The sequence below is a fragment of the Rhinoraja longicauda genome, chromosome 18, assembly GCF_053455715.1.
Source record: "Rhinoraja longicauda isolate Sanriku21f chromosome 18, sRhiLon1.1, whole genome shotgun sequence".
Classification (NCBI taxonomy): domain Eukaryota; kingdom Metazoa; phylum Chordata; class Chondrichthyes; order Rajiformes; family Arhynchobatidae; genus Rhinoraja; species Rhinoraja longicauda.
In genome coordinates, this window is record NC_135970.1 from 27071698 (window position 1) to 27095143 (window position 23446).

The window sequence follows — 23446 nt, forward strand, 5'->3', positions numbered from 1 at the left end:
AACTTTAGATAGCTCCTCTGTCCCTCTCTTTTCCCTCCCCCTTCCCAGTTCTCAAGTGGGAGAACTTCATGGCTCCAACTACATCCTTTTTTTGTCCCGCCCCCTCCCCTGACATCAGTCTGAAGAAGGGTCTCGACCCAAAACGTCACTCATTCCTTCTCTCTTGAGATGCTGCCTGACCCGCTGAGTTACTCCAGCATTTTGTGATACCTTCGATTTGTACCAGCATCTGCAGTTATTTTCCTACCCGTACACTAGTTCTATCCGACACGTGTTGGGGACAAGTGTTTGTAGCCAATTAACCTATAAACCTGCATGTCTTTGGAATGTGAGAGGAAACACGGAGCACCCCGAGAAAACCCACGGGGTCACAGGGAGACAGTACAAGCTCCTTACAGACACCACCCATTGTCGGGATTGAACCCGGGTCTGTGACGCTATAAAGCAGCAACTGTACTGTTGCGCCACAGTGCCGCAATTATTCCTAGTTTAGTCAATTGTTGCATGCAGCCTGATGGTCATGTTTCTACACAATGGGAACTGGGTTATCAGAAACTAAGGACGATGGTAAGTTATGGGGGGTATGACGCAATGGCATTTAAGTGCTTCACTTTTTTCTTGCTTGCAGACTAAAATCATTCATGGGCATATAAGGTTTGGGCATTGTAGGTTGGGGCATATAAGATTCAGGAATCATGTTGCTTTATAGGACTTTGGTTATGCCACCTTTGGAATATTGTGTGCAGTTCTGGCCGCCCATTGCAGGAAGGACCTGGAGTTTTTGGAGAGGGTGCAGAAGAGAATTATCAGAATTCTGCTTGGATTAGGAGCAATTAGCTGTTAGGGGTAGGACAATCTTGGATTGTTTTCGCTGGAGCGTGGAGGCTGAGGGGAGTTCAGATAGAAGTAAATAATATTATGAGAGGCTCAAATAGGGTAGACAGTAAGAATTTTTTTTCTGCTGCTCCAGTATTAGGTGGAGGCTTCATGAATATACCCAACCTAAAAGATGTGAATCGCAAAGGATACGGAAGAAGCATTTGTGACCATCAGCCAGTGTAGGTTGATTGGATTAACAATCTTGACCTCCTCTCAAGATTCAACTGAATGCATAAATGAGATGGGGTCCTAAGAACACTACTTCTGTGAAGCTGAGCCGTTCTCCAGAATACCCATGCTTCTCAGCAAGTTATTTCAATACAATTACAATGCTGGCATTTGCAACTACAATGCTAGCATTTGCTGATTTACTGATATTCAGTCTGTGTTCCACCATGACAACTTGGCTTAAGACTTTATTAGTCTTCCAAATTTAGAAGAGAGCAATTAAATTTGAGACTGAGTACCTACACTATCAATGCCTTTCATAATTTTATAACTTCCATCAGGTTTCCCCTCTGCCTGTGACACACCAGAGAAAACAGTCCACGTTTGTCCAACCTGATTTAAAATTGAGAACTTTCTACCTGAGGAAGTATTTTTACAAAGTTGACTGCAACGGTTATTACTGTCTTCCAAAGACGGCTTAGGAGTGGAGATAAATGTTGACCGTGGCAGTGTGATTACATTCCATACATGAATAAAGAAATACATGCCTTAAACTGTACTGTTTTCCCTTAAATTGCTCCTGGTCCTGGACTTCTGCTCTCCATGATATTGGTAACTCAGCCTTCATCTCATTCTAATGTTCCAAACTGCATATGATATACTAATTTTTTATCCTAATTCTATTATATTCACACCCTATTTTTTTACCATTTGACCACACTTCCACTTTACCTCTTCGGTCTAGGTTTTGGTCCTGGCCGAGACCACCCCTTTAACATTCTCCTTTGTCAGGCTAAAGCTTTTAAATGATGACTTTGGCTCCAGTTCACATACAATTTCCATTTAAAGACAAAAAAAGCAGGCAAAGTAGTGAGTGAAATTCTCATTGGACTGGTACAAAAGAAATAGGATTGGAATAGTAAGTGGAAAAGAATGAATTGAATAGGACAGTAGAATAAATGAGAAAGATAGATGGCAGATGATGAGGATATATAACCATAAGTCCAAAAGGCATGAACAGCAACATGACATTAAAAGGAAAAATGAAATGTAATGGTATTCCCCAGGAATTGTTTTTTGACTACTAGTTGTCTTAATAATACGCCAATGGTTTAGGCATGAGAGTGTAAAATAAAATTTGTGGATGTCATATTGCTTGAAATTATGGTAAATATTGAGTAGGATTAACACACATAGAGTACAGCACAGCAACAGGCCCATCGGCCCTCATTGTCAGTGCTGAAAATTATACCAAGAATAACTCTTATCTGCCTGCACATAATCCATATCTCCCCATTCTCTGCATATTGTTGTGTCTATCTAAAAGTCTCTTAAATGCTACTATTATTTCTCATTTCATCACCACCCCCAGCAGCACCTTCTAGGCACTTGCCATCCTCTGTGTGTGGGGAAAAAAAGTGCCTGTTCATCTCCTTTTAATTTTGGCCCATTTACCTTAAAACGATGCCCACTGGTATTTGATATTTCCATCCTGGGAGAAAGATTCTGACTGTCTATCCTATCAATGTTTCTCATAATTTTATGTACTTCTATTGGGTCTCCCTCATCTTCTGGAGTTGCAGGGAAAACAATCTAAGTCTGCCTAATCTCTCCTTGTACCTAACACATCCTAATCCAAGCATCTTTCTAGTAAACAAATAATTTACTGCAAAAAAAGTATAGGCACATTAGCAAAATGTGTATATAAATGGGATGATGAATATTTAATATTGAGAAGTAATACATTTATCTTTCTAGTAAACAAATAATTATAGATTTTCTGCAAAAAAGCATAGGTACATTAGCAAAATGTGTATATAAATGGGGTGATGAATATTTAATACCGAGAAGTAATACATTTTGGTGAAAAGAATCTGGAGAGAAAATATCAATATAGACTAAATGGCACAGTTCAAATGGATGTGCAGGTACAGAGGGATCTGAGTGTATATGTCTTTAAATCCTTGAAAACACAAGGCATATTGAGAAAGTGTTTAATACAATGCATTGGATCTTGATATTCATTAATAGAGATATGATTCAAAAACAGGAGTGTTGAACCTGAATAAGAAGTTGGTTTAGTCTTACTTGTGGCACTGAATCTAATTCTGATCACCTAATTTTAAGATTTACCAGAAAAGGTCCAGGAAAGAGGGATTTCAGCTGTAAGCTATTAATGGAAATGTGGCACTTGCTCTATTTGAAGCAATGAAAATTAAGAGGAGATTTGATAGCAACATATTGGACCATGACTGATTTAGATTAATCAAATAGAGAGAAACTTCCTATTATCAGGTGCTTCAAGGTTCAGGGAGCAGAGATTTAAAATCTGAAGCAAAAGGTGCTGGGGATGAACAAAGTAATTATGACTTTGAACTCTCTGCCTGCAGGAATGTTGGAAACTAGTTCAATCGTGGTTTTCAAAAGGCTCTTGAGAGAGAATAATTATAGGGTTGTTCTGCTTAGAGCTGTCATAAGCTTAAGAGACCTGAAAAATGGCCTCCCTTTGTTCCATGATTTTAAGCACAGAAATTTAAAACAAAGAGAGCTAAATTTAAGACATGACAGAAAACCAAACATGTATGGTAGCCAAAGCATGGGTTATCCAAAAGGGGAGATGTTGGAGAATATACATGGTATAAACAGAATCAAAATTAAATATAAAGATTTGGTAGAAGTAAGACATTAAAATTTTAAATGGCCATGTTTAAAAGAGTGAACAACCAAATAGCAATGAATGCTCTTTCTTTAACTAGTCATCCACTTGTTTTACAAAACTACCATTGTGTGCAGAGTCATAGTCATACAGTGTGGAAATGGATACATTGGTCCAGGTGTTCCATGTTTCCTTAAATTTTTGCAGTTATTTGTTAACTGCTATCCTGGAAGATTTTGTTGATAATTTCTTTCATAACTAGAATATATTTTGATTTAATGTAAGCTCAACCAAGAAAGATTGGGGGGGGGGGGGAAATAGGATGATTAATTGTTTAAAGATGTTTATCAGGCAGGCGGCTCAATTTTAGTTACACTGTAGAGTTGATATAACCAAGTAACGTAGGTCAAAAGACCTGCTTTGAAGTGACCTATTTTCCAACACTGGTGCCAACATTCACTGTTCCCATTCTTCACTAGGTATTTGCTATTTTTGCAAAGGGATAACGTAGAACAAAGAAATTATTTAAAAGCAGACCAATAAACTGTAAAATAAGCATTTCATCAATTGACATGTGTAGGAAATATCAAAAAGGTAAAAGTTTGGTCTGAGAAAGTCTCGACTGTTGTATGCAACGTGCCAATAAAATCTAGATAATAAAGAGCTACAATCTTGGCCATTAAAGTTAAGGACACATCTAAAGGAAATTACTATTAAACAGCAGCATGATATTATCTTGAGTTGCTGTAAAACAAGCCATTAAATTTATCCATACTGATGAAAGAGGTAAATGTTAAATGACTCGGCTTTTTATACCAGGGGCTCGGCAAAGTTTTAATTTTTTTTTTTAGGTTTTTCAGCTTTTGTTATCCTGAATTGCTGACAATGTACTTGAATAAACTGTGGGGGGAAATCATATAAATATTATTCATATAAATATAAATGCATGTATAGTGATATTTGTACCGAACTGTATACAAAAATGAATTTCACTGTACTCAGTACACGTACAATACAATACAATACAATATATCTTTATTGTCATTGTACCCAGGGGTACAACGAGATTGGGAATGCGCCTCCCATACGATGCAATAATTTAAGTAATTTAGACAACAGCAACCCAACGAAACAAATGTAACAGTTTTAGACAGGGTAAAGTGCAAGTTGATCTATGCGTTGTGACCATCCGGCTCAGCAGGACCGGTTCATAGCAGCTATGGCCCTGGGGATGAAGCTGTTCCTGAGTCTGGAGGTGCGGGCGTAGAAGGCCTTGTATCGTCTGCCCGATGGAAGGAGTTCGAACAGACTGTTGCAGGGGTGTGAAGAGTCTTTGTGGATGCTGGTGGCTTTTCTGAGGCATCGTGTGTTGTAGATGCCCTCCAAGTCTGGTAGCTGTGTTCCGATGGCCCTCTGAGCTCTGACAATAAAGTACCATTGAACCATTTTGTATTGATATTTTAAATAATATTAACCTCAGCAATAATTCCCTGAATGGTTTACAATCAATGACAGTATTTTTTCCCTTTCCAACCAGGCTGAAAAATAGACGAGAAATGTTCTTTGCGTGTTGGGTAAAATGTATTTTCTAACCATAATAAAATGCAATCAAGATACTTTATTTTAGAGTAACATTCCAATACATCTATGTAACAGTGTAAGGGCCTTACAATACATCTGTGTTAAGGGTCTGTACAATGACTATATTGAAACTAACACTCAAAAGAAGACTTGCATTATCCAGACAACTTTTACATTTTCTCTTACATGCTGAAATGCAGGCTCATGTGAAGCAAGGCCGAATGTTTGCTCAAACTTCCACATTTACTTCATAATATACATTTCATTTGAACATAATCCAATTTTTATTTTCTGTTAGTTGAGATGGAGGGGGGTGATTATCCAGAATAATATTTACCGAATGTTTCTTTTTAGGAGTAATCAAAAATGTAAATTTAATTATCTTGATGCTTTTCATGATACTCAAGTTTATCTTGAAGCAACCTATGAGCAACAAATAGAGGTTAAACTGGATGCATTAAATTATTCCCTTGACTGTCGAAATAAACCAAACAACCCAAGGAATAATAATTTCTGGTCCTTAATTATACAGCAGTTCTTAGAGATTTTCCAGTTTATATACTTATGTTGTAAACGTTTACTGGGCTGAACTTTGATTAGAGTGTGAATTTGTAATATGTGGAAATTGAGTTTGGGCTCTGTATGTGCCTGAACTAGGAGTGCCAGGGTATGACTGAAATAAAGTCAAAGTGGCTCATACAAAATATGTGGAGCAGCTGTTGATGCATGCCTCTGCCAGGAACTTGCCCATTTCATAAAACAGATAATGGGCCTTGCCATCAGGAGCTCTTGGTAAATAGCGAAGGACAGTAGAGTATACTGTTTGGAAGGGGGTTGGGTGAGATGTAGGATCAGGATTGTTCTTGCTCAGGTGAGCAGAATCGGGAAGGAGTACAGTTGAATTTATAAATGGAATGCAACGTAGTACCTTCTTGACTTCTTAACTTTAAAGAAAGCCTAATTTGTTTAACTATTATATTTTTACAGGATTTTTTATTCCTGGATTTCCAAAGCTCCAAAGATTTCAGGGACACCATGATCAGATCTTAAGCAAACTTATGCCAAAGCTCAAAAAACATTTGGTAAGAGGATCTATTTATATTTATGGAATTTGTACAAAAATGCATTGTCTCTTGGTTCATTCCTATACTTTATATATGTTTATCATTTTTCCTTTTCAATCTGCATCTGGATATATTGGTGCCAAACGAAGTTCAGCATTAAGTAACCAGCCTCCTGCACTTCAAGGAATAAAGTCCCATCCATGTCCCATCTCTGTACTCTTTCCAGTTTAACAACATCCCTTCCTATAGCAGTGTGACAAATATCGAACACAGTACTCCAAATGCGGCCTCACCAAAGTGTTGGACAACAGTAACATAACGTCTCAACTTCTTATCTCAATATCCTGACAATGAAGACCAATGTACCGAAAGCCTTCTTGACTACCCTATCTACTTGTGCCACTACTTTCAATGAACAATGTACCTGCCCTCCTAGACACTTCTACTCTACAACACTCCCCAGTGCCCTGCCAATTTGCTGTGAAGGTCCTGCTGTTTTGATTTCCCAAAAAGCAACACCTTGCATTTATCTGCATTAAACTCCATTATCCATTCCTCAGCCCACTTGCCCCGCTAATCAAGATCCTGCTGTAATTTTTAATACCCATCTTTGCTATCTACGATACCACACTTTAGTGTTGTTTTGTCGTTGTTATCCATATATCTGCAAGAGATGATAGTGCGGCTTTGATTTTGTCCTGTTTGGAGAGGGGAGTTTTTCTTTGGTTGCATTTCCTGCTGTGGCTGACTTGGCCGAGCCTTGACAGACAAACCCCTTCACAGCTTCCACAGGTGAAGTTGTCTCCAGCTGTTGGATTGACTGTTGCATTTGATCATTTTGTGGCTTTGGCACCTGGCCTCCAGGGTCTTGAATCATTTGCTATTGTGCTGCATCATACCCGCCTGGAGATCCTTTCTTGGTGTCATCTGCAAACTTACTCATCCTGCCATGTACATTCTCATTCAATTCGTTGATATAAACCTCAAACAGTAACGGGCCCAACTCTAATCCCTGAGACTCGCCAGGAGTCACAGGTCTCGAGTCCAAAAAACAAATTTCCTCTGCTTCCTTCCATGAAGCCAATTCTTTATCCAGTCAGCAACCTCTCTCTTGATCCCGTGCAATCTAACCTGCCAGAGCAGCCTTTTGACAATGTCTACGGCTTTGCCTTCATCAACCTTTTTGGGTTTCTTCTTCAAAAACCACAGTCAGATTCATAAGATACAATCGCCCGTGTACAAAATCATGCTGACTATTCCTAATAAGCCCCTGTTTATCCAAATGTATATATACCTTATACATCAGTAACTTGCCCACCACAGATGTTAAACTCACTTGTCTATAGTTCCCAGACTTTTTCTTGCAGCCTTTCTTAAATAGAGGCATAATATTAGCCACCCTCCAGTCTTCTGGCATCTCACTGTGTCTAATAATGATTCATATATCTAATCCACAGCTCGTGCAGTTTCTTCTCTCGTGTCCCATGATATTTTTGGATACATCTGATCAGGTCCGGGAGATTTATCTGCCTTCCGAAGCCTGAGGATGTCCAACATCTCCTTGACCCTAATGTGGACTGTCCTCAAGACATCTCCATGAACTGTCCCAAGGCCCCCAGTCTTCATGTCTTTCTCCATGCTAAAAATAGAGAAGAAATACTCATTGAGAACTTTGCCCATCTCCTGCACCTCCACACAGTGATGACCGCTTTGATTTCTCAGGGGCCCTATTTCCCCTCTAGTTTCTTCGTTCCCTTAATGTAATAATAAAATCACTTTGAATTCTCCTTACTATGATCACCTGCCCCTTATTTACCCTCCAGATTTGCTTCTTAAGTATGCTCTTCAGTTCCCCAAACCCCTCCAGGGATACATTTGATCCCAGTTGCCTATACCTGTTCCGTGACTCCTTCATTTTCCTGAGCAGAGCAATTTCTCTTGTCATCCAAGCTTCCTTACTCCCACCTGCCTTATCCTTCACCCTAACCAGAACATGCATGTCCTGAACTCTGATCACCACACTTTTAAAAGCATCCCACTTTCCAGATATTCCTTTGCCCCCTACTCCATTCAAATTTAGGAAGTTTCTGTTTAATACTATCAAAGTTGGCCTTTCCTCACTTCAGAATTTTAACTTCTTCTATTTGGAATATTAGAAAAGTAAAAGTCTTACTACTGTACTTCAATATATTATTGAGTGGCACGATGTAAGGGGTAGTCTGTAAACACATACATTGCTGTATTTGGTTGCCAATTTGAAACTTAATAACACACAGGGTCATAGGTCAACGGGAAGGATTAGTGTAAAAATAGACTGTTGGCTTGATTATGACATGGTTGCAACTTGATAAGATCCAGGCATTTATACTTGTCCTGGAGGATCAAAAGAGCTGTGCAACTCCTTTACTCTAGATACGAATAGTTGCTTTCTCAAAGTTAAATCTGCATTTAAAGAAAATAAGTTGTTTTTCTGTGAGCAATATGGGCAAGACAATCCTGAAAAATCTAGATGGTGTTGGAATAGAATAAGAGTGACAGTTTATTTTCCCAATGGAGTCATGGTGAACAAGTAGGGGTATTTTAGTTATCAGTCCACGAGTATTCATAATTGTTTTCAACCCACAGATTATTCAGTGTATTGGAAATCAATTAAAAAATTGCCAAGGTGATACTGAACATTGAACTGCCTTGGCCTCTAATCATTGTGTAGTTTATCATAATTTTAAAAAAATAAGTTTTGTACGCCGTTTGAGACACCAAAGACAGCAGATACTGGCATCTTGAGCAAAGAAAAAACTGCTGGAGAGGCTCAGTGGGTCAGGAAGCATCTGTGGAGGGAAACAGACCGACAACTTCTTTGGGTAGAACCCTGCTTCAAGACTATAAGGAAGATAGCTGGTAGAAAGAGGTGCAGGGGAACAGTGGGGCAAGAGCTAGCAAGTGATAAGTGGATGTAGGTAAGAAGGTGCTGATAGGAAGATGAGTCAAGTGGGGGAGAAGGCAGGAGATAACTCAAAGGCTGGAGGTGATAAGTGGTGAAGACAAATGGCTCTCGATGTGGAATCTGATTGGAAAGGTGAAAAGTAGAACCAGAGGGAGGGATGGTTGATAGATTGCAACGAGGTCCTTCTCTCTCCTTCTGATCTACCCAAGTCCTCTCAGGCACACCTATCTTTCCTCTCTCCCTGCCCCCTGACACCCTATTCCTTTCCCGTCATCGTCCTCCACCTCCTCCTTCTGCTCACTTCCCATCCCTACCCCTTCCTGGTTCTTTATTTCCCTCTCCTCCCCTTTCCCCAATTCTTGTTCCCACCATCACTCCCTCTGGCTCATCACTTCACTCCACGCCTTCCTTTCTTATCAGATTTCAAAGAAGGTCAAGTGAAGGTCTTCTCCACTTCTTACTTCCAGCATTTGTGACTATTTCTGCCATTTGCTCCCTCACCTGACTCTTCTGTCAATCAAGTGGTCCTCACCTGGATTCAAGCATCACCTGCTCGCTCTTGCCCCACCCCTTCTCCTTACTTCTTTCTTCCACCTTTCTGCCATCTGCTCCGGTCTTGAAGAAGGGCTCTGACCCCAATTGCTGTTAGTGTACTTCCCTCCACAGATGCTACCTGACCCACTGAGTCGTTCTTGCAGTTTGTTTTTGTATGATCTATTGCAGCTTCACTTAATTCCAATTCATTATATACTTTTTGAAAAAGAAATACATTTAATTCTACATTGTTCAAATGAATGTATTTAGAAACAAATTTATACGTGTTAAATTTATCATTGGGATGCATTTTACCATCATGGATCTATAGATGTACAAATCATAGTGGTGTTTTCATTATAAAGACATTGATTTCCTCATGTTATTTGTAATTTTTCAATTCTTCTAAAATAAAAGAAAGATTTGTCTATAGAGCGCTTTTGTCTGCTTTCTGATTGGTATATCATAGAATAGCAGATATTTCAGTTTATGTTTGTGAATTTTACATTACAGGACAAAGAGCAGATGTCTACAGGAATATACACCACCAAGTGGTTCCTGCAGTGCTTTATAGAAAGAGTAAGTGAATATTTTACATCATGATTATGGAATAATGTTTCAGAGGAAGTTAATATAAGGACCAGAGCAGATTGAAACCACTTAGAGATTAATCCTTAATTAAACTTTAAACTGGAAATGTAGGAGATTTACCTTCCTTTGTGCATGAATGTGTTTGAATGAAAGCACTTGTAAATACTTGACTTGGCGCATAGGGCGCCACAGTGGCATACTGGTAGAGCTCCTGCCTTACAGCACCAGAGACCCGGGTTCGATCCTGACTACATGGGGTGTATGTACGGAGTTTGTACATTCTCCCTGTGACTGCCTGGGTTTTCTCCGGGTGCTCTGGTTATCTCCCATATTCCAAAAGAAGTCCAGGTTGTAGGTTAATTGGCTTCTGTAAATTGTCCCTAGTGTGTAGGATAGAACTAGTGTACAGGTGATCATTGGTCGACATGGACTCAGTGGGCTGAAGGGCCTGTTTCCACGATGTATCTCTAAACTAAACTAATCCTGTAACCTTCCTAAAGTTTGACAAATTCATTAATTTAATATTTGGATTATATGGGACATCGGTGAAACCACACCTGGAATACTGTGTTCAGCATTGGTCTCCTTATTTAAGGAACAATACAAATGTATTAAAAGCAGTTTCGAAAAGCTGCCTGGACTGATGCCTGGAATGGATAAGTTGCGTTATGAGGAAAAATTGGACCGGCTATACCTGTAGCTAGAGTTTGGAAAAATGAGAAGATTACGCAGACCAAGGGTTTTTGGACTAATATTTTGGTTGTTAAGTTATTGATTTTTTTAAACGTATATATTATCTGTGTGTAATGCACTTATAGGTCTGTTATGCTGCTGCAAGTAAAAATGGCATAGTTCCATTGTTGGTACACATGACAATTAAACCCTCTTGACTCTGAACTGAAACAAGTAACGCCCTGAGGGGTGTTGACAGGATGGATGAAAAGAGGGTGTTTCTTCTTTTGGCAGAAACTAGAACTAGGGGTCACTTAAAAATAAATAGTTGCCATTTAAGACTGAGGCAAACATCTTTCTCACTGATGGTTGTGAATCTTTGGAATTCTCCCTCAAAAGGTGGTGGAAACAGGTCTCTGAATACTGTTAAGGCACAAAATAGCCAATTATGCTAGATAACAAAATGTAACATTTCATCTCTTCAAAATTACTATATTATGACTATATTAGTTTTCTATGTCCCTATGTTGAATGGGCCTAAATATACATATAATTTGCTAGTTATTCTGTAAAGCATCACCAATGATATTCACCCGATAGAACAGCTTGTTTTTGACATCCTGGCCTGCACAATGCCAGGCAGAAATGAGCAAATGTCTTATGCTTCACTTGTGAAAATGTACACAATGGCCTTTCATTAAATTAGTTTTTTCTACTAGTCTCACCCTCTCACAAGTGAAGTCACATCAGCCACAAATATAGGGGGTCTTTGAGAGAGTCTAAGCTGGGAAAAAGCATGGAGGAAGGTACATCAGCAATAAGATACATGTTTCAATGATGGAGAACAGGTGTTCAAAAGAAACTACAATACAATACAATACAATACAATACAATATATCTTTATTGTCATTGTACCCAGGGGTACAACGAGATTGGGAATGCGCCTCCCATACGATGCACTAATTTAGGTAATTTAGACAGCAGCAACCCAACGAAACGAACAGTTGTAACAGTTTTGGACAGGGTAAAGTGCAAGTTGATCTATGCGTTGTGGCCATCCGGCTCAGCAGGACCGGTTCATAGCAGCTATGGCCCTGGGGATGAAGCTGTTCCTGAGTCTGGAGGTGCGGGCATAGAAGGCCTTGTATCGTCTGCCCGATGGAAGGAGTTCGAACAGACTGTTGCAGGGGTGTGAAGAGTCTTTGTGGATGCTGGTGGCTTTTCTGAGGCATCGTGTGTTGTAGATGCCCTCCAAGTCTGGTAGCTGTGTTCCGATGGCCCTCTGAGCTCTATGGACTTGAAGAGCTCAACAGTCGAGTCAAGCAGCATCAGTGGAGGAAACTGGATGGGCAATGTTTCTGGTCAGGACCCTTCTTCAGACTGATTGAATACAGAGGAGATAACCTGCAGAAAGAGGCGAGAGGAAGGGGATGTGCAAGAGCTATCAAATGATGGTGGGTAGATGGTGGAAGGGTTGATGGCAGATTAGTGAATATAAAATAATAAAAAAGGTGGTGATTAGGTGTTAGGCAGTTTCATTAATCACTGGTAGAAAATAAATGTTGCTGAGATGTCATCAAAGCACGCATTGCACACTTTGGTATCACTTAACATGAAACATGGGGATAAAGATCCAGAATAATTTTGCAAAACCAGGTGACCTGTTCGCAAAGGACCCATTACATTTAGTTACACAAAAAACCTTCTAGCTCATTATTTCCAAATCATGTTATGTCCGTTTGCTGTCTTAGACATTTTGTACTGACACACTTTGTCCAATCCTGGAAAGCATTTAATACAATGGACCACCTCTTTTCAGGATGAAAGGAAATAATATTGGGAGCTAAGAACTTCTGTTAAGATTATGTTATCATAAATCTAGTTTACTGCTGTTATATAAATTATTTGTGGATAATTATTAGTCCACATGTACGGCAATTTAACTTGTTTACTAATTTTAAGATCTATGGATCTTTATATTGTGTTACATTTCAAATTTTTATTAAAACAAGAGCCACAAGGTATCATTTCAATAAATCAAATTTTGTGAACAGAATTGTACAAAAAAGCTGGCAAAGGGACATATTTTGAAAAAATTATTGAGCACATTTGCTAAACTGAATAGGGTGTCAAGGGGTCATAAAAGATCACAACAAACTTGTTTGTGTGATAGGATTAAATTTAATGTGTAAGAAAGAACTGCAGATGCTGGTTTAAACAGAAGATGGACACAAAAAACTGGAGTAACTCAGCGGGACAGGCAGCAACTCTGGAGAGAAGGAATGGGTGACGTTTTGGGTTGAGAAGAAGGGTCTCCAGAGATGCTGCCTGTCCCGCTGAGTTACTCGAGGTTTTTGTGTCAAATTTAGGATTAAGTTTAATGTTCAGTTGTGATGGTGATTCAAATGCATTACATTAAAATAACATGCCAGTCTGAAGTCTTCATACAGATGAATACATGTTCTGCATATGATGACCTATCATTTTCTCTCTCATTAATAAAAGTTTTGAACTGAATAGCTTGCCTAACCCTCCAGTCTGAGTGATTGTGTCTCGCTATTATATGGTCATATTTGAGGTTATTTTGATAAATTTGTTTAATTATCAAACAGACACCATTTATACTCACGCTGCGGTTATGGGATATTTACATTCTGGATGGGGAGAAAGTCATTACTGCTATGGCATACACCATCATGAAACTGCACAAAAGTAAGATGATTGCTGTTTTTTTTTATTGATGTTTTCTCATAAAGAACTTTAAATTGAATTAAAGGACCTGCATGCCAGAAATAAATTGAATCAATTATTAGATTCATAGATTCTGGCTGCACAGATTTTTTCTAACAAAAGTACTTTCTATGATTCTTCCAGTCTTGCAAGACTTAGCTCATTGGAGTGCAAGAAAATGAATGCACGAAAATATTTAAGAGTTAACCTGTTTCCTGGAACAATCAATACCACTGTGCATTTATTTTCATTAATGCTAGAGGGAGTAATGTAGAACAATATAATGTCCCCTCTTCCTGTGTTTGCTTCAAAGAGGAGAAAAAACTGTTGTGATCATTGTGGTGCAGCAGGTAGAGTTACTGTCTCATAGCACCAGAGATCCAGGTTTAATCCTGACCTTGGGTCTTGTCTATGTGGAATTTGCATTCTCCCTGTGACTGCATGGGCTTCCTCTGGGTGCTCCAATTTCCTCCCACATCCAAGTTTGTAAGTTAATTGCCCCTACCGTGTAGGAAGTGGATATGAAAATAGGAAAACATAGAACTACTGTGAATGGATGATCGATGGTCGGCGTGGAGTCTGTGGGCCAAAGGATCCGTTTCCATGCTGTATCTCTAAACTAAAATTAAGTAAAGAATGACAAATTGAGCAATGAAAAAGAAACATTGAGCAGTAGTGTAGGTAACTTTGCAGCTAAATTCAACCTTTTCTTAAAAGGACAAGAAGATACTTATTGCAAGAGCTTGCATTGGAAGAAATAAATTTAAAGTAATGAATAATACATTTTTAACTAATCAGAAGGTGAAAGTTCGATCAAGTTACTTTGTCAATTTAATTTTCTCAGTCTGCATGAATTTTCCAGTCCCCCATGATTGTTATATATGTTCGCTACAAGATTTCTTATTACTTAATTAAATCTCTTTCCACTTTGTTCCTGCTTTTCAAAGGCTTTGTGAAGCACTCAAAACTTCTTGTTCCTTGCTATTTGCTAACTTTATCCATAGTAATTCTATTTCTTGTTTTTATTGGTCACAATAATTTCTCCCTTACATATATCATATTTTTATTATTTACGCTATATTCCTTTATTTCCTTTTTGTTTATCCTTTCTAAATAACAAACCCCCTGCAATATTTAATTCCATACCTTAGTGATCAAGCAACCATGTCTCTAAGATGGACATTGAGTCAAGCCTATTCAACCTTATTTGTCTATTCATCTACAGTACATTGTTACAAATGCATTTTACTTTTAAAAACAGAATTGCTTGGGTAATTCAGCGGGTCGGGCAGTATCTCTGGGGAACATGGACAGGAGACATTTTGGGTCTGGACCCTTCTCCAGATGGATTGTAGTTGCGGGAGAATGCTAGAAGAGAGGTGGAGGCGAGCAAAGCCAGGCAAGGGGAGTTTTGATTGGCAGATGGATGGACAAAGGTTAGAGATGGGAAGAAGAAAAAAGGTGGTGAGATAAGGAGGGAAGAGGCATGAAATGAGAAGTCGGAGGAAGAGATAGAGGTGGAAAGGGACAGGGGAAAGGGAGGGTGGATTAGTGGAAGAAATGGGTGTGCCTCCAAGTAGGCAACAGGGAAGAGGTGGAGGAGGGGTGCATAGTTGGTAAGTTACCTACAATAGGAGAGTTCAGTGTTCATACCTTTGGCGTGTAAGCTACCCAAGCAGAATATAAGCATCTATTCCTCCAGTTTGAGTGTGGCTTCCCTCTGGCAATGGAGGGGAATTCAAAAAGATGCTCTCTTGCTAAAGTTGATGCTTGAAATCAAATGTAACAACATTGTAAGACCAGCAGGAAGCAGAGGTTGAATTTTAAAGTAGAGGAGCCCAGGAATTGATAGTCGGTCTACAAATGTGCTGCAGTTAGTCAGTTTATTGCATTTCATTTTATATTAAGCTACATCTGACCAACCCCCGTCAGGCAGGAAGATTGGCCACTTGATGTATAACTCATTATATAGCTCAATAACTAATTCAAAACAATATCAATCTATGTATTCAAATTTAAATTTGGCCCCGTGAGTTTCCTGGTCCACCTGCAACATGTCAGTAAAACTAATTCGCCAGTGAACAAAAATGTCTGAATTGTAGCAAGCAACGCCTTTTCAGCAGAAAAATAGACAAATTATAAATACTCACATATCCTTCCAGACCTTGTATGCTGAATGCTCTATTTAACACCTCAGAGGTGCCATCTGCACTCTGGAGCCGGTAAGGTCTGACTTGCATTTTGAGGCTCTGATCTATCAACTCAACATGGACATGAATTATGACATTTTATAGAGAATTCCAACTGAGGATTAAATTACCAGCACAAGCATCTGCAAAACAACATTCTACAGCTGACTGTTCCATAGTTTTACAAGAGCATAATGCAGTAAATAGGTGCAGCATGCAGAAGACACATTGTCAACAGGCAGAAGATGATTTTCTTCAATATATCTGAATATTAATGCATGCAAATTCATTATTTAAATTTTGGTGTCTCCGCTACAAAGATAGTTACCAGACCTTTACTCCACAGGACTGTGTATACTAAGTTATTGAGTATATTTGTGGATGAGAAGAATAAATCTTTGGACCATAAGGGAATCAAGAATGGTGGAGATGTGTGAAATGTTTACCGAATGGCAAAAGAGACCCGAAGTGAATAGACGTATGCCTGCTCCAATTTCTTGTATTCTTTTGTAGAATTGAAATTATACCTCCAAATCTTAAATTCAGGCCTCAAATTTTCTAAAGTTTGGAACATATTTCCTTAATTTATTTTCCTAGATACAGAAGTTATTATTATCTCCACCAATCTAAATTGCATTAACATTTTGTTTGACCAATGATGGCACATACCTGTAGTTTGAATCCTAAGGTTATTGGAAAATACAATTGTCCAAATTAAGGTCTAGTCGTTGAAAACCCTCTGAGCCCTTCCCGTGTTTCTCATGTAATTTACTCATTCGAATTTCCATTCTGCTGCTTAACATTGTGATCTTTCAAGCAATTCAATTTCAAGATGTTCCTGCTCTTCCCGATAAAGTGTTTCTTCTATTGCCTACTTAATCTCGGCACAAAAAAAATGTTGGCCCAAGTACCAGAAGCCGTTTACAATGATAAGGGGAATTTAGAGCTGAGGTTAGAACCAGGACCTTTGCAAGACATGTGACAATCATTTTTTGTTTGTGCCCTTCCCACCACATCCTCTTCTGTTCAGGCAATTCTGCCGCAATGCACAAAGGCAATGTTTCATAAATAGGAGTCAATTTTCTCGTGCTTGATCATACATTCTACTTTCAGATGAAAGCATAAAGTACAACATGACAACTAGCCAGGGCTTTGCTTTCACCAGCAATCATTATTGTTTTTGAGTCAGTGAATTTTCACACTTTTCAACTTGTTGGTGAAGAATAGCCTTACAATCTACAAGAACTTTGTGAGAAGTTGGGAATAATACCAAATCTGTCAAAATTACATTTATCTTCATACTAAAAAAACCTCTAATTCCCTACTACGAACAACCCCATTGTTTTAAATGTGCAGCAAATATACTTGACCTGAACATCCTACCAATGGCGAACCACAATGTTTGTTGCTGGCCCAAATTTACTTCCTGAAGCTGTCCAGGTCTAAAATGATGACAGGATCCCGCACAAAGCAATTAACCTTCTGGAACTAGATCAGCTCAGGAAATAGCAGAAAAGAACTTTGAAAGATAGAAAAGCCACAACACCTAATGGCCAGACTAGTTGGAATAGGATGATGTGGGATGTAGTCGAGGCCACAGGTCAAGAACCGACATGGTTGAAGAGGTCCTTTGAGTGCCTCTTCCAACAGGCATTGAGTGCCTCTATACCCTTGATCAACACCCTCATGCTTGACTCTTGGCCAGTTGGAACCTTAAATGTTTGGACTGCAGAACCTGGATATATCTTGGCTGTCAATGAACTGCTGAACCTGTTGCACACTCTTCACCCATCATCTGTTTGTTTGCTCAGAGGTTTCCTGCCTGACCTCTGCCTTCGGGTACCTGTGGAGCTTTTTGTCGCTAAGATGAATATCAAAGCTTCTAGTGCAGGAACACCTTGTGTAACTAGCTCCTCAATGTCTGGATTATTCTTGTCAACCGAGTGCTTGTTCTTCTTGATGGAAAAAATAAGAATCTCATCACAAATGCCAATTTTGGCGGACTTCAAAGTAGCTGAAAAGCTCTGAATACCTTGTCTGAGAATATCTTTGGGGACCTTGACGACATCAATTATGATCATCTTTCTGTTGATGTTCATGTTTTGACGCCAGGTTGATGATGATAATAGAGTGGATTAGGTAGATGCCAGTTTAACATTCATCAGTACCTGCCATGGCTCAAATGACATAATCGCAGTTCTTCACACAGACAATAGTGTAATTTAACTGGTGCCAGTGCTTGGACTGGACATGTTGCCATGATGTCTTGTGCTTATCCTTCTGATGAAGTATGGTGTTCATCATTATGAGGCCATGCTCCAAGCATTTTGTCTATTGAAGGACTAGTTGGCCTCGCCTAAAGCTTCCAGACTTAGTTTTAACGTGAGTCAAAAATTCAGAAGGTATTCATTAATTCTGCATACACTGACCAGCTCATTCTTAATAACAAAGATTAGCTCATTCTTAATGACATACCCTTCCCAGTTCACCCCTCCAAAAGGTATACCGACTGCCTTGTTCTTTAAACTGACCATCATCTCTGACTCAGTGCAGAGATGTTGATGTCAAACCATCTGATTTCTGAGTTGCTTTTCGGATAGACATTGCCACAATTTCCATACGCTTTTCAAATAGCAGTCTTGATGCAATCAAACCAACTGGAGACCAGTAGGTATGATTGTTCATACACTGGTGAGCATGGGACAATTGCACATCTGTGACAGAACATGAATATAGTTGGCATTTTATTAATTCCATGACTGCAGACAAATTAACCAGATAAAAAATAATGGATTATGAATTGATGGGAACATGCAAAGTCCTTGAATCATCCAGCATTTAACTTGTTTGTAATGTGCATTGCTACTAGAGAAGGGCGTGCATATAGTGTCTGCTTCTATTCGTGGCTTTAATATTTCAACTGCCTTGTTGAAGTAAGGAAATGGACCGCCGTGCTCGGTATCTTTTCTCTTTAATAGGAACATCTGTAGGAATAGGAGAGCAGTTCTTCCCTGATTCAGGTTTTCGTTATCACCGCATCATTATCCCACTCGGCTATTTGCACCTGGAGCTTACCGCACTTACTCAACACATACATTGTAAAATACCTAAGAATTGTTTTGAGTTCCCACTTGCCTTGACTTTACCACAGAGATTACACACCTTTTAGACAGTATCACATAAATATTTGCATCAGTTTACATTACACATTATTCCCTACTTTATATAAACTTTGCGACATTCCAAAATTATTAAGCAAAATTGAATTATATTAATTTGTCATCTGGAGAAGAGAATTGAAATGGTTCCAGTGTAATTTTTAAAAAACAAACATTTTCTGTGCTCTGAAAAAGACACACCCAGCTTACATTACAGCAATGCAAGTTTTATATCCCTTGCCAATCTACAGTGCTTTCCTGAGTAATTGGTTATTTGGTAGAGAATCAAAGTTCATTTTCATCTCTCATCATAATGTATGTAACTGCAAGTGTATCTTTAAAATGTACAAATGACATTGCAACATTGTTGTGGCACATATTATACAATGTGTGCCTTCAGAAAAGGTTTAGTTTAGAGATACAGCTTGGAAACAGGCCCTTCGGCCTACTGAGTCTACGCCAGCCATCACCCGCACACTAGTTCCATGTTATCCCATTCTTGCATCCTACACACTTGGGACAATTTTACAGAAGCCAATTAACCTACAAATTTTCACATCTTTGGAATATGGGAGGAGAAACACCCGGAGAAAACCCATGCGGTCACAGGGAGAAGGTACAAACTCCGCATAGACACCACCTGTAGTCAGGATCGAACCTGGGTCTCTGGCGCTGTGAGGCAGCAGCTCCACCACTGCACACTAAGTTCTGTTAGCTATTTCCAGATTGCGTAAAAGTATTTGAAGCAACATTAAAGAAACCTGCAGTTACTACACTGAGGACAAGTTTGGGATAGTGTTGTTTGTGAAAATAATAAGAGACAGAGATCCAGGTGAAACAAGAGAACCTGGTTCTCTGAGCAGGATGCATATGCAAAACAACAGGACCAGAGAAACCCACAATACACCCGTGTCCTGGGTTGTAACAGCGCAAATTAACGCATAAAACGTTTGGAGCCGACAACATGAGTTAAGAAGATATACTCCAGTCTCATGCTTGTGGTTGAAATATTTACTCATAACTTGGCTTTAGTTAGCTTCTTAAAAAATAACCAAAATGTTGGGTAGAAGATGTATCAATAGGTAACTATTGTATGCTTTCTGCGTACTATCTACAATTTATCTACATTTGCATTCTCTTATGTCTCCATAACACTATAATTTCCTGTTGCATTGCATGATTACAGATGAATACATAAATCTAGCTTTTAATAGAGATGTCTACAAATTCATGATTGAATGCTGGTCAATTGAAATGTACTGAGTTTTTTAGGATGTTGATAAAGTGCCTGATATTGATTACTCATGTTTATTCAACACAAATTTGAGTTAGGCATTTCACAAGCAATTTTCATATGTAAAAATCATAGCTGTTGCATTACAAATAAAATAGCAATATTTGTTAATGAGTGCATGTGTCTTCGAATTAGAGCACCTTGTGAAGATGTCATTAGAAGATCTCCGAGAATTTCTTCAAGAAATTATGTCTAAAAATTTTCATTATGAAGATGACGTTGTTATTGATCAACTGGAAAAGTCAATATCTGAGCTTAGAAAACTGAAACTTGAACTTCCTCCACCAGGTATGTAGCAAATCTAAGTTTTAAGAAAATCTGTTAAAAGCAGAAAAATGCATTTTAATAAATTGTTTCTTTAATTTCCATAATTTTAAATAAATCCACATTTCTGCTCCTTCTGACCTTTGATTAGCTTTTTGTTACCACTCATCTTCCCATTGCGTGCACTGTGCCATATCAACTAAACTACAGAGCAAAATTCAGGTTGTAGGTGTATGGCTTTTGCTCCAAATTAATAAATTCAGGCAGTGTTCCTTTTTCAAAAAGAGAAAATAGTCTTTAATTGTCATCTTGTCAGAGAGTTTCCTAAGTACGAATCTTAATATAAATAACTGGATGTATTGACATAAAATAACAATTGCTTTAATTTTTTTAAGATAAATCAGCAATAACAGGAGAATTCGATAAAAGTGTCCTGGTTGTACAGAGGTACTAACTCTGGTTGGATATTATTCATTAACACCTAATTGCATGATCTTGGTTTTCAATGGTCACCTCGCCTATTTATTTTTACGCGGTAAAATTAGTGCTGAAGAAAACTGCAAAATAGCCACAATTTTTCAGATCTTTGATTATTTATCTTCTAGGTTGCATATAAATGTGATTGAATGTCAGATGATCAAGAGTATTAAATTTATGTCCATCATATACCGTGGGTTCACTTGAAACTTTTCATCCATTTCCTGTTGGTACACCATCTGATGTTTAGTTTTAAAAAACAAAGAGCTGGAGGAACTCAACAAGTCAGGCAGCTTCTGTGGTGGAGTGTGACAAAGCCTGGCAAATCTCCCCTTCACCCAACCCCCCCCCCCCCCCCCCAAACACACACACACACACACAAACACCTAGATCCATCTACCACTTAGAAGGTACATAGAACAGTACAGCACAAGAACTGGCCCTTCGGCCAACAATGTGTGTGCCAAAGATTAGGCGAAGACCACCTCTTATTTACATGCTTATAATCCCTATACCTCCATTCCCTGCATATCCATATGCCTATCCAAAAGTGTCTTAAATGCCACTATCACATTGTCCTAAATCACCACCTCCAGCAGCACATTCCAGGCTGTGAAACCCTCTGTGTAAAAAATACTTGCCCTTCAGACATCCTTCAAACCTCGTCCCTCTCAACTTAAAGCTATACCCTCTAATATTTGCTTTTTCCATCCTGGGGAAAAAGCTTTCAACTGTCTATCCTAACTATGTCTCCCAAAATCTTATAGATTGTAAACCCTTGTTATAATGGACCGCTTTACAATGGATTTTGGTTACAGCGGACGGACCCCCCCACATGCTCAGCCTCCACAGCTGCTTAGAGTGCAGGCTTCCGAGAGCTCCCACCCGGCTCACAAGGTGTACCTTCCTCACAGCACTTCTTCCTTCGCTTTGTCCCCTCAACTGCCATCACCTCCTCCTCCTCCTGTCGCTCAGTCCACTCGGCCTTTACACCCACCTCCCCTCCATTCCTGTCTCCTCCTCCTCCTCCCCCAGAATCACTGACATAATCTGCCTTGAAAACGGCAACTGGTGAGAGGGGAGGGGGCCCCACAGTGACCGAGCATGTCATGTCGCTGGCAGTGGCCTGAAGAAAGCACTGTCTTCGGGGCTACAGTATGAGCTGCAACAAAAGCCTTGTGAACCGGTGAAGCAGAGCTCGCTGGTGCAGGCCAGCAGCATCAGTGCTTCACATTCACATTTCAATGTGAATCAACACAAAGTGATGGAGTAAGTTGGCAGAATGAATCTTTTTGTGTATTCACCATCATCTGCAGATATTTGCTTCTACTACATATAATGATAAGTCCTTACTCGGTTATAATGGACACCATACCTGGACACAGGTCTGTTAAAACATAGGTTTACTGTACTTCCCTGTAACCAGGCCATTCCAGAGAAAACAATCAAAGTCTGTCCAACTGCTCCCTGTAGCGAAAACCTTCTAATCCAGGCATCATTTGGTAAACCTTCACATCATTCCAGTAATGTGATGGATAGGAAAATAACTGCAGATGCTGGTTCAAATTGAAGGTAGACACAAAATGCTGGAGTAACTCAGCGGGTCAGGCAGCATCTCAGGAGAGAAGGAATGGGTGACGAAAGGTCTCGGCCCAAAACGTCACCCATTCCTTCTCTCCTGAGATGCTGCCTGACCCGCTGAGTTACTCCAGCAGTTTGTGTCTACCAGTAATATTATGAGCAGAACTGCACGCAAACACAAAATGCGGCCTAACGAAAGTCGTATAAACCTGCATCATAACTTCCTGACTCTTATACTCAGCTCGCCACGCTTTGTCCCACCCTGCAAGTTTTCTCATCCCAGACTCCGATCAGTCTGAAGCTGAGTCCCGCCATCTATATTCCCTCCACAGACGTTACTTGACTCACTATGTTTCTCCAGCATGTTGTTCTTTGCTCAAGATTCCAGCATATGCAGTTTCATGTCTCCGATGTTTAGGTCTATGATACCACCTTGTGTTCGTTTGAGGGAATGCACATGCAATATAACTAAAAACGTCGAAAAACTCAGTGAGACCTTGGAATTGTGATGCACTGTGTGGTTGCTCCCCACCAGTGACTCTTTTGATAACAGACGTTAAGACTGAGGCTGTGCCATTTGTAGAGAGTGACCCTAACCATTGTTGGTTAACAATGGTTAATCGGTCTGCTGTAGGATAGATGATATTCAGCGGGAAAGGGTGCA

The 23446-nt window shown here is 39.4% G+C and overlaps 1 protein-coding gene across 2 annotated transcripts in view; it reads left to right on the plus strand.

Annotated features, from left to right (window-relative positions):
- The window catches only part of LOC144602344 (uncharacterized), a 110151-nt gene that overhangs the window by 66675 nt on the left and 20030 nt on the right, over positions 1–23446 (plus strand). For both annotated transcript variants that reach the window (XM_078415376.1, XM_078415377.1), the window contains exons 10-13: positions 6272–6366; positions 10340–10405; positions 13702–13801; positions 20596–20748. In XM_078415376.1, the coding sequence (XP_078271502.1) occupies positions 6272–6366; positions 10340–10405; positions 13702–13801; positions 20596–20748 (414 nt within the window). The remainder of the gene's footprint in view (positions 1–6271; positions 6367–10339; positions 10406–13701; positions 13802–20595; positions 20749–23446) is intronic.